The 12,166-nt window shown below is 33.6% G+C and overlaps 1 protein-coding gene across 1 annotated transcript; it reads right to left on the bottom strand.

Moving 5' to 3' along the window:
• Positions 1 to 4,119: 4,119 nt before the first annotated feature.
• LOC149541303 (mitochondrial arginine transporter BAC1-like) lies at positions 4,120 to 10,654 on the bottom strand. The gene is made up of 9 exons (XM_089796495.1): positions 10,523 to 10,654; positions 9,059 to 9,142; positions 8,855 to 8,947; positions 5,845 to 6,012; positions 5,437 to 5,604; positions 5,247 to 5,351; positions 4,888 to 5,121; positions 4,694 to 4,792; positions 4,120 to 4,251 (listed from the first exon to the last, which is right to left on the bottom strand). The coding sequence occupies exons 1-9, from the start codon at positions 10,652 to 10,654 to the stop codon at positions 4,120 to 4,122; spliced, it is 1,215 nt and encodes a 404-aa protein (XP_089652621.1).
• Positions 10,655 to 12,166: the final 1,512 nt, after the last annotated feature.

Below are 12,166 nucleotides of genomic sequence, written 5' to 3'. Positions count from 1 at the left end.
AAAGGTTCTCCTACCTAGTTGTTAAGCTAACCTATCAACATAGGATTTCAACTTCTAATACAATTGTGAGAGAGTATTAGAACATTTGACTTGATTGAATGCAATCTCAAATTGCTGAGTTCAGGTACTAGATCTGCTCTTCTTGTTTTGATCCTTGCTTGATTTGATGTTTGTGTGTGTTCCTTGTCTCTTGTGTTGTTCTGACCAACTAGATATGAAACTGCTGCTCTGTTCCTCTAAGTCTTTCCTTTTTCTCCCTGAAATTTTCACTATAATTTCCCCTTAACTCTGTTCTCTTCCACTTCACACTGAAATTTCACTATAATCTCCCTTTTACACTGTTCTCTTCTACTTATGGAATGGGTATTCGACCTCCTTATAAAGAATGTGAAGACTTAGGGTTAGGTATGGATATACAATCCACATTGAATCTCAAATTCTCGCTCATACCTTGCATTTTTCTCATTGTTTGCATGCCTTCTCCATTTTTCTAATTGGTTGCATGCAGATTGCATAGGGAATGTAAATGATTTGTCCTTATCCTTTTTCTTCTTTGAAATCTCTCTAAGTTAGCTCCAAAAATGATTTACATCATAGTTTATGAAAGCACAAACTCTTATGTTGATCTTGAGTTACTCAACACTCATTACATTATTGATGCTCGGCATAAACTGATTCTTGGATTACTCAGCATCTATTACTTTCCTGGTTCACTCAGCACTTATTACTTTCTTGGTTCACTTAGTACTTGTTACTTTCCTACTTCACTCGGCACCTATTACTTTCTTGGTTCACTCGACACTTGTTAAATACTGTATTGCTCGACATCTGAACATTTTTGAATTACTCGGCACATACTACATTCAGACTTGCTCAACACCAACTATGGCTTGGCACCTATTGAAATTTTAGCTTGACATACATTATGTGCTCGACATGTATAGTGAAAAATGGTTAAGTGTGTTGACACTCAATTGTCAAGACTATTCTTTTAACCAACGATCTCCCCTTTGACATGAGTGTCAAAAACACTTAACTAAGCATTTACGAACCTAACCTTATTGAGTACATTCTTTATCTACTTGGAATTCATGAAAAAATTTCAAAAAAAAATATTGTGAGTAACAATATACCTTATGAATCCCTCTAAGTTGATTATGCCTTGTCCATTCTTGAGACTGAAATTCTATGCTAATGTGCTTGATCCTCTTTATCGTTGTCCTATTTTTGCATTTTGAGCCTGTGGGCTGTATCTGATCTGTATGAAGTTCAAAATTTTGCATCTCCCTCTTTCTACTTTATTACTTGACATCTCCCTTTTTGGCTATTTACAAACTTTCCACTTTATTCTCAAAATGAAAGAATCTAATCAAAATTTCAAAATTTGGTCTCCCATAGTATCTGCATATATACATGTCTCATCTTTACTTTATCTCCCCCTTTTTAACACCTATGTCAAAGGGTTCTATGGAGTAATACCAAGCTTAGCCAAAAAAGTGTTGTTTACTTCCAGGAGTATCTTCAGAGCTGCATCCCAATTTGCTAGTGTAATGTCCAATGACTTATGCTAGATGGCAACCTCTACTGCTAAATGTACAAGTCCATCTAAGGTAGAAAGATTTGAATCTTTCTTGATGATTGTTTTTGCATAAATTTGCTCCTTATGAAGTACCTCCAAGTGAGGGGTTATAGAGGACTAAATTTGCATCAACTTAGCTTTTATATTTGCCTCCTTTGTTGTCAATCACTAGTACATTTGAGGTCATTTTTTGACCATTATTAGTCAAAAATTTGACCCAATTTTTGACCAAATCTCGACCAAGTTCGACCAACCTATTGGTCAAAATTTTTTTGGTTGAAACCTTTGAAACATGTTGGCACAAGTTCTGCCAAGCATTGGTCAAAATTTTGACCATTGCCAAGTATTGGTTGAAATTTTGACCAATGATTGGTCAAAAATAGCCAAGCATTGGTCAAAATTTTGACCAATGCTTGGTAGAAAACTTGCCAAGTATTGGTCAAAATTACAACCAATGATTGGTCAAAAACAACCAAGCATTGGTCGAAATTTCGACCCATGCTTGGTCAATTTTTTTTTTAGGCTCACACTTATTGAGGTCCACTTCAACAGTGGCCCTTCTTGTGAAATTGTTGTCTAAAACCTTTCTAATGAGATAATGTGTTATGAGCTCTTCATTAGTGGGATGGAACATGAATCCATGAGCTAGTTGTGCATCACCCATATCATGACTGTAACTAAAGTTAAGAGCCTCTATTATTGAATTCTCTTCCCCATTTCCCATAGCAAAGGAAATGAATATGGGTAATAGGGAAGAGAATTCAATAATAGAGGCTCTTAACTTTAGTTACAGTCATGATATGGGTGATGCACAACTGCCTCCTGGATTCACATTCCATCCTACTGATGAAGAGCTCATAACACATTATCTCATTAGAAAGGTTTTAGACAACAATTTCACAAGAAGGGCCCTTGCTAAAGTGGACCTCAACAAGTGTGAGCCTTAGGGAGGGTTCAAGTCCCTCCTTTTTTATTTACTATGCGTATAATCCTACACACCCATTTGATCTCCAATGATGATATGTACTAAATGTTGAATGCTCCAAAACCATCCATTTCATGCCTTCAACTGTACACAATGTCTTTCTAATTTTTTTCTACTCGCGCGCCCTTTCATTTCATATGATCATCTAAAAATTGTGTCACTCTAAGCTCTCAATTGTTTCCCCTTGATTGATCATCTCATAATTGTTGAATGAGAGCTTTGGGATAAGCTATAGGCATCCATCAAAGCATAAAGGATTTTGTTAGACGGTGTAGATGAAGTAGTAGCATTTGCCTTGGGAGACATGCTTGCAAAATGGAAGCATAGATAAGTCATGTGAATTGTTTGACAGGATGCCTAAACGTAATGTGGTCATCAAAAGCCATGGTTGTTGGATATGCACAAAATAGATATATTAAGAGAATATATTTGTTTAAGTTGCAACTACCTTGGTAGACATACATGCAAAATATGGAATCATAGGTAAGGCGTTTGAACTATTTTATTGATTGTCTCCATGAAATGTCGTCTAATGGCAAGCCAATATTGCAGGATATGCATATTGATTTGTTATATATATCCAGATGATGTAGTGACATTCTTGCTACTGCAACTAATGCCACATATGTATAAAACTGGGATTCCAACTCTTGTTGAGGTTGTAAATTATGTTGAACATAGTCTCAAGCCATAATAGTTTTCTATCTGCCAAAATTAGAAAGAGAATCATACAAACTTGTGTGAGCTCTTTGTATTTTCTTTGATATGATATTCAGGAAAAGGATGAGAAAAAAACTCTAAATAAGCAGGCAAGCTCTCCATGTACTCTACACCCCACAGGTAAATCTACTCTAATAAAAGAGGCAATCAAAAACCAGTTCACTTTGCATTTGTAACCTTGGGCAGGCTCTTAGCAACATGCTCGCATTGAACCTTTGACATAAAGGAGAAATAGACAAGCTCATAACCCTCAGGAAGGCTTTCTTAGATAAGAAGTTTCTAAGCAAACACAAATCCTCAATAATAATGTTGCTACGATTTTCTTGTTTAAATCCAAACAAAGTTGTATTATCTTGGGCAGAGGAGACTACTGTTGTTTGTGGTTAAGGATCCTTTAGGTTAGTAGAATCACATGCAAACTAGATGTGACATTGCAGTAAGCAAACTATAATAAGAGCTAGGAGCTTGCCTAGTGATTAGGGCTCGAGACTAGACACTACATGAAGCATTTTTAGGCATTTGAGTCTGAAGTGTCACCAGCGCAAAATTAAACTGAAAAGGAAACTTGGCGAATAAAACTAAATAAAAATAGTCCTCTTGAGTAAATATCAACATTGTATGAACAATACCATTACAGTGCACTATAGTTGGTACAAATATATTGTTGGCTGAGTCACATGACATAATGCCAATTCCTAGGTACGTCAATATGCCTACTTATCCAGGTATATCATTTTCTTATGGATAAAGGACAATCTACTGAAAAAAGAAAAGACCACTTTTTTACAAATTCACACAGGTATAAACCCATTCATCTCTAAAGGTAATGCTCTTACTACTGTTTCACCCCCAGTAAATTTGTTATAAGTTCCCAAGTGACGATAGTTGTAGCATTAGTAGGGAAAGCTCTCACCAATGTAGGCCCCAAGCCAGCATATAATCCTCTAAAACTGAGTTCTCTATAAATCTGCCAAACATAGAATTGGGAAATGGTTTCATGTTCATTAATATGAGCACTTATTGCTTTTAAATTCATCTATTGGTTATCTAAGACTACTTAGTAGAATAGATCCTAGACAAAAAGACAGAAGCTAAGTCTCGTGGTATTTGAATATTTAAATTTTAATCTTTTAATAGAACATTCTATATACCCACTATAAAATAAGCATGCAAACAATTGGTGTTAGTATCGTGAATGATAAATTTTTTATCCAGAACACAAGAAAACATGCAAATAAATGAATTAACCCAATTCAATAATCCAACCATCAATCCTAATAGATACCCTAATTGTTGTCATAAGAATCCAACAGCTTTGTAAAAGCCTAGTCAAAATCTTTATTAAAAATTAATTAAAAAACATTTTTTCTAGAGTAGAGTCCATGTAAAAATGAAATTTTATGTCCTACCATCTTGATTGCGTGTATAGGATTTTTGCTGGCATTAATATTTGGAGTTGTTTGAATATGGGTTTTTGCAACATCGAGAGGCAAAACAACTGACCAAAACTACAAAGCAAATTACAAGTTTTGTTGCACACATTTGATTTGCAAAAACTAAGTTTAAATACTTAAATTGAAATTCCAACATTAAGCTTACATACCTCAATTCCTGCAAGCCCGCCAGAGACAACTCCAACTCCTTCTTCTATAAAAACTTTAGAAGAATAGTTGACAAATTGAGAAGACTGGGAATTCATTTGGGGATTCACCTTATCATGTGTACTAATAAGTGAAAGCATATGATAACGATTCAATTCATAAGTACTGAAGAAAACTGTGTTTCCAATAGACTCCCTAAAAAATGTAGTTAGGCCACCACGAAACAAACCTTGTGCCTAGAAAATTATGCACCAATGAAACAATCAAACAGTATCTTGTATAATGAAAGATACCACGTGAAGCATTTATATTGCATGTCTACAACTACATACCAAATAGTAACATTAATTTAACACCTTACCCTTTCATTTCTAAGGGTTTGCAGTGCACAGTCCAGAGGCCCAGCATATATCTGGTGATGTTTTTTTAGTTGCATGTTGTCATTCTCTTGAACTTGCAATCTACACTACAAAACAACAAATAGTCAATGGTATGGAGTCTAGAGTTCAATTTATATACATACAATAGATACAAAGTCTAGTTCTTGTTACCTTTATCAACTCTGTTGGGCATAGTACAAAACTTATTAATGCTCCACCAAAAGCTGTAGAAGGAACAACAATCTGAAGTTTGGGCTTGCCGCTGCTAGGATCTCCTCCCTTCCAAAGAACCAACATGCCAAATATGATCGCATCAAGACCACAAACATAAACTACACACTACAAAGAGGAAAAAGTACATCAAACAGTCACCAATATGCCTATGAAGATAAATCAATATGCCTACTTATCTAGGTATATCATTTTCTTACGGATAAAGGACAATCTATTGAAAAATGAAAAGACCACTTTTTACAAATTCACACAGGTATAAACCCATTCATTGTGGGAAAGTAGAAAGCAATTCTAAAGTACTAGTAATGCAAACAAAAGTATCTAGCATCCAATCAGGCAATTCACCTTGAACATCCGTCCAAGTTGCTCAACGCACTCCATAACAAGTTGTTGGTGTGCTGAAACTTTTCTACTCTTCATAATTCTTACAATTGATGCATCAATTACATAACGTCTATCTTTATCCACATCCTCAATCACCTTTTTTTCCTCATCCACTGGTGGGAGTGGAATCTGCAATCAGGTAGAAACCAATTCCCATGTGATCTCCACATGCATTAGTTTTTGTTAAAAATAGACAGGCAAAATAGTATACAATTTGTTATATCAGAGTTCATACCTTAATTCTCCTCATCTTATTAGTGAATTTTGAATTGACTTCGAAGATTTTTTTTGTGCCACATTTTTTGTATTTGGCTCTTTATTGAGAATTTTATGTTTCACACATGAAAGAGAATGTAGCAATCTAACAATGTCTTCATTGATCAAATTCAATTGAGTCTTAACTTTTGAGTAACTTAGCCTTTTGGATGCATTGAATAGCAACAATGTTGATGCCTACGTATCATAACCACAAAGTAAGTTACACAAGGAAAAAGAAGTGAATTCCAGATATATCAAGGAAACTGACACTGATAAACGTGATGTATTCACTTTGCATATTTACGGTTTCTATAACACATCAATTTTAGTTTTCCTTTAAATAGATATCATAAGTATCAAATGAATCAAATTATCAATGTATGATCATTAACAATTAATGACATTAACCATTGCTTTAACTTATCCTACCCAACTAATTCTTGACCAAAAATTGGAAGAAGAAATTCACAATAATGATCAGTAGAAAATGACCTATAATGCCATTTTATACGAATCAAAGAATCCAACTGTCTGTCAGTAATCAACCAAAAAGGCAATTACCTAGTAAGTAGTAACAACAAGTTCCATAGGCTTAGGGTAAAAGTTTCCATTAATATTAAAAGTACCCAGAAAATATATCCATGTAAGCTTTTTATGCTTTGTCTTTGTCTGATAGAACTGCTTGAACACCTCTACACATCTTACCTGCATTAAGTAGCAAAGGTCAAAATGTTAAACTGCTTTAGAAATTGGAAAATTTAAAAGGTATACTGTATGCAAAATGGGCATACCATTTTGGCTGGCAGGTTAAGATCAAATTATTTGTAACTCAACCAAAACCCAGTTGTCAAAACTGTCACAATCAAGTCTATGCTAGGATGTGCTTCAGAATTTTCATTAACAAGCCCTAAAAATCCAACATTGTGAATGATGTATTCCTTTCTTATTTAATTAAGGCATTTATTTAACAAACACTCTACTTACCTAAATAGTATAGTTATTTATGCAACTAGTTTATTTTCCCTTGCAAATTCACCAACTTGCAAGCACTCACAAAGCAATCTCTTTGGGTAAGTAAACTCACCAACAAGTTTTTTGGGGGTTCCTTGTCAAGAAGCATGAGTAAATGGGAAAAACACACCCACTAGTGCATAATGACAGTTAACAGCCAAAAAAGCATCAAAACCCATTCGTTTCAAATTTCTCCTGTCATGTTTCACTACTTCAACAGTCTGACAACATTTGATGCATTTGCAAGTAATTGCAAAGGATATTTTGTAATATTGCATTAATTTGACAAACTTTTTGGGAGTATTTTAAATAGTATGAAACAATGGCCATAATTGTGTTCTTTTCTCTCTTTTTTGACATCTATTTTATGATTTTATCTCACTATCATCCTAGGGGTTTATTTATTTTTTTGCTTTTTTTAAATTTCTAGGGTTCACATTTTATAACCTTAAAAAAGAATGGGCTAATACTGGTGTTTAAAATTGAAATTGTGTTTCAGTTATGGCATTGGGAAAACAACAAAGCTGGTAGCAACCAAGGGGAACTTACGTGAAAGGACTTGTCACACAAATATTGTTCTAAAATGATAGGGTTTACTTCTATTAAGAAAAAAAAACTCTGGGAGAAAAATCGCATACAAAAACTTTGAATCGAATTAGACCACTCTTCGGGACTCATTATTAGCATGAGTGATGGTATTATGTATTGGATCTCCTGATACAATTCAACATGTGCACAATATCAACTACAATTATCAAAAACTGTGATCACCTCAATGTGAAAATTCATTTAAGATATGGTGATTAAAAGTTAGGTTTTTTCTCAAAGTTGTTGCAACTCAGAGGACCAAAGCTTTGCTGATTAGTTTAACATAGAATTATGAACAGAAAATTCATAATAACAATCTGATGAACAGATGTGAGACGACGGTTATGTCACCAGAAGAGGGCTTGACCATTATTTTAAAGGACTAAAAATACTTAATTCCAAGCTAGAGAAGAGGAATATGCAAAGCAGGGGCAAACGATAGAAACAGAAAAAGTAAAAGGAAAACTTTATTTGAAAAAATGATTCATACATTGGCCCTACATCAGAGATTTTGGTGCTTGATCATGAGATTGAGAAGCGTGAAGACAAGAATAATGAGACTGCAAGATTCTCAAGGTTAAGCACTAGCCACTTGCTGAATAAAGGAAGCACCTTGCGGTCTAGCAACCCGCGTGAAGTACCCAATTAAGAGGAGCCTACTAGAGAGTTGGTCGTTGCATTCTTTTTCATTGTTGAGATATTTTAGAAACCCAGAACCCCAAATAGCAAAAGCAAACAAACAATTTCAAGACTGTTTAAGCTTTACCCAATAATAATATCCTAGGAGTCCAAGAACAAAATTTGACTACAAGGGTGGTGACGAGAAGTGTGGGGTAGCATCCCTTCAGACCATATAAATTCTTCTACAATTCATGTTTTGAATGCCATAAAAACCTAGAATTAACATTAGAATCCATGGTTTGAATAATATAAAGTCTTGGAATCAATACAAAATCCATGGTTTGATTGTTATGAAAACTTAGGACCAGTACTAAATTTCATGCTTTGAATGCAATAAAGACTCAAAGTAGCCATATAATGTTTTGTAACTCAACAGATTAAATGCATTGTAGTAATTACCAGTTGTGATGTAGCAAGATGTGCATGAACCTACAATGTTCATCATACCAATGGCAATCATCTCTTTATTGCCATCAATATTGTAGTTCTTGAACAGTGCAAAAGTTTTGCCAACTGCTATTCCTTCCTACACGAGACTCATTTAAATCAGCCAGAGGTAATAAATTACTAGCCAATGAACATAATTCAAGGGATTAGCTCTTACAGTGAGTGTGATGATGCCAATTATCAATCCTACGTTCACAAGGGTCTTTAAATATTTGGCCTCGAAAACAAAGAATTCAGTGGTCAATGGGTTCAAACCAGTTTTTAAGTGACCAACCTGTTTCAAGCCACCCACAAAAACATTAGCAAAAGAAACATGCATTTTAGGACCAGAAAATCATGTTTAGAACAACAATTAGACATAATATCAAACAAATTGTTCCATACCCATCGTGTTTCAAACTCTATAAATAACTAGTATCTTTTGGGTAGTGATACTGAACATGTTTTGTTTAAGAGTTCCAAGTCCATGCTCTAATGACCCAAATAAGACTTGCATACCCACAATCTATTGAATCCACCAAAATTAATTCTCAACATTGATTAATACAACATTATTTATTCAACATTATTTATTATTATGGATATCAAATTTTCAAGCCCATAGCTGTTATTTATGGGAGATTTGTTTTAATTTTTTTAACATCAGTACTTCAGATGTAAGAAAGCTTAGGGAAATGAAAAAATATGGAGTGTGATCTTAAAACTCATCTTGATATGACATTATGTTTTGATTATTTATGATTTTTCTTTGATAATACTTAAGTTGCTATCAGTAATTTTAATTTTAAGATTTTTTAATCAAATTCATTTACCCATTTACCCATTTGACTTACTATAAGAAAATATCTCCTATCTTAAAACTCATGAACATGACATTATAATATAAATTATTTATTCTTTTTAATAATAATATTTTAAACTATACTTTATGATACATCATTACGATGTCATAACTATGAAGAAATTAGTTATTATAAAATGTTATAAAAAATGTTAATGATAAAAATCTTCCCAATTTGAATAAAAAATAGATTGCATAGAGACAGTTCAATCTTCCTAGTTCAGTCTCATAGATCATAATAATAAGTGATTTGATAAGTGATTCATTCTACCATATTTAGACGTGAGTGAATTGAACACATTGTGCAGAAATGAATACAAGACAATATAGAATAGTTGGTGATAGAAACTCATACAATCTCAACCCTGTGTTTATCAGCATGTGTAGCGAACACCAGCATGCTACTAAGAATTATAGATGTCAGAGGAGCAGTTGCTGATATCCAGAAGAGCTTAAGATTTTTCTTACCTCTTCAGATCAACCCACAAGAATGAAAAAATAGATCAACACCATATCAGACATCAGTCATTCCATGTTGTTTCTTCTTGTCGTTATGAAGGCTAGGTATTATATGGATAGAAAAATGAAAGAGAGTCATGAAGTTATGTTATAATACTGACAGTTTGACGAGTGATGAGTAGAAAAAAGAGAAAGCATATTCCAAGCACTATGGTCTCCCACCTCCACTGCACATCGATACAATTACAAGAAGACAATAACAATAAGTTGGCAATATACTTTATTCAAGAGCAAATTCTTTACTCCAGATGTATTCAAATCATGAGTTTGTTGATTCATTGCATATAAACATACCTTGTGAGTTTGTCCCCATACTGATCTCATGGCAAACACTATGTTTGTCTCTGTAGTAAAATGTTGAAGACCAAGAATGCCTTTTAGCTGTTGGAGAGAAACAACAGTGGCTGCTCCAGCCATGAAACCCATGATAGTTGCATGTGATAGAAAGTCTATAATGAATCCCAACTTGTAGTAGAATCATAAATGATGTGACACATACTATTAGTGACCAAAACTAGCTATTTGGCTCCACTGAAAAAGATTCTAGTGTTGTCCATGAACTTTAAATAGTTATATAAATTAGTATGAATTTCTCATGCCATCCCAAATAAGCAGAATTACATAACTAAAAATAGAAATATGGGACTTGTTAAAACCATTGAATTACATGAGTTTTTAGTGCAAGCCTCCCACTCAATTATGTACAGTCACATGTATCTTCTCTTTAAAAGAAGAATCCTATGAAGGATAGACATTGAGAGGCTTGCATAGTGACATTATTGCATTATTAGACATGTAAATCATCAACCTAAAAATGCCCATGCTTGCTTGAAAAATCCCAGCAAAGAATGTTGCAGTCAGGGCCAAGTGCAAAGCCAGTTCAAGATTTTGTGTTGGAGAGACCTCCTTGGCAATCAATGATCCTATAAGAAGTGACACAATAGCCACAGTTCTAACTGCAAGATCCCTTGAGCTCCCCAGCATTGCATATATCAAAGGTGGAACAAAGCTAGAATCTGCAGCTCATGAATACAACATTAGAAGTTATATAATTAGAATCTTAATCATAGTAGATCTTCACAATTCAGACAAAAATTCATATGTAGATTATGTAGGTTAAGATTGTGTTTATTTTTAAATTTTCAAATCACACTTCATGATTCATAATTAAGATGAAAGAGAGTTCTAATGAAATACATTATAAGATAGTTAGCTGCAGTGTTAGAACTAAATAAAAAGATAGGTGACATGACATGAGAGAATTAATCCATATGAGATACTATACAGGATGTAGCTTTTTAGTCACATAGTACATTGTTGGTAGTCATTTTTCATTGTTCATTTTGATAAAGAGATTATTTTTAAATTTATTTTATATAATTTTTACATCTACATTTTGAATCACACTTCATAATCTATGATTATGAAAAGACAATGGTTATGAAAAAGATTATGATTTCATAATCTATGATTATGAAAAAGACTATGATTATGAAAAAGATTATGATTATGAAAAAGAAGATAGTGATGGAATTATGAAAAGCTTAGCTAACCAAGTTTTGGAGAATCATTATACCACTCATTCTATTATCCTCAAATTAAAATGAAAACTACTGAAGTACCCAAAGCATTTAAGCACATAAAGAAAGAAGAAAAGTTAGTATGGTGCATCTGTCATAAGTCATCTCTTCTGCTATTGCACTGATTTGACAAACTTTTTGGGAGTATTCTTCTAAAATATCACACACTTGATTTTTTTCCACATCTTGTTCAAACCATATAATCCAATCTCATCTATGAAGTGTATTAAAAGCTAATAGAGCATCTTTGTTAGCTGATCTCCTTTGTGAGCTCAACTGAAAGAGAATTCCTAAAGAAACTTAGTCTGCAAATTTGTTTTTTGCTAAAAGGAATTGAAGAGAAAAGAAATCCTTATGC

The sequence above is a fragment of the Cupressus sempervirens genome, chromosome 8 (assembly GCF_028749045.1).
Source record: "Cupressus sempervirens isolate cs-2001-9-10 chromosome 8, ASM2874904v1, whole genome shotgun sequence".
Classification (NCBI taxonomy): Eukaryota; Viridiplantae; Streptophyta; class Pinopsida; order Cupressales; family Cupressaceae; genus Cupressus; species Cupressus sempervirens.
This window is presented reverse-complemented; position numbering and strand designations above follow the sequence as displayed.

Excerpts from the sequence above, each read along its gene's own strand:
- LOC149541303 (XM_089796495.1), bottom strand. The coding sequence starts at position 10,654 with ATGGGTTTCATGGCTGGAGCAGCCACTGTTGTTTCTCTCCAACAGCTA. Across the intron at positions 4,793-4,887 it reads GCGGGCTTGCAGGAATTGAG|TTTTGGTCAGTTGTTTTGCC; the intron begins GTATGTAAGCTT and ends TTTGCTTTGTAG. Across the intron at positions 4,252-4,693 it reads CTATACACGCAATCAAGATG|ATTTATAGAGAACTCAGTTT; the intron begins GTAGGACATAAA and ends TATGTTTGGCAG.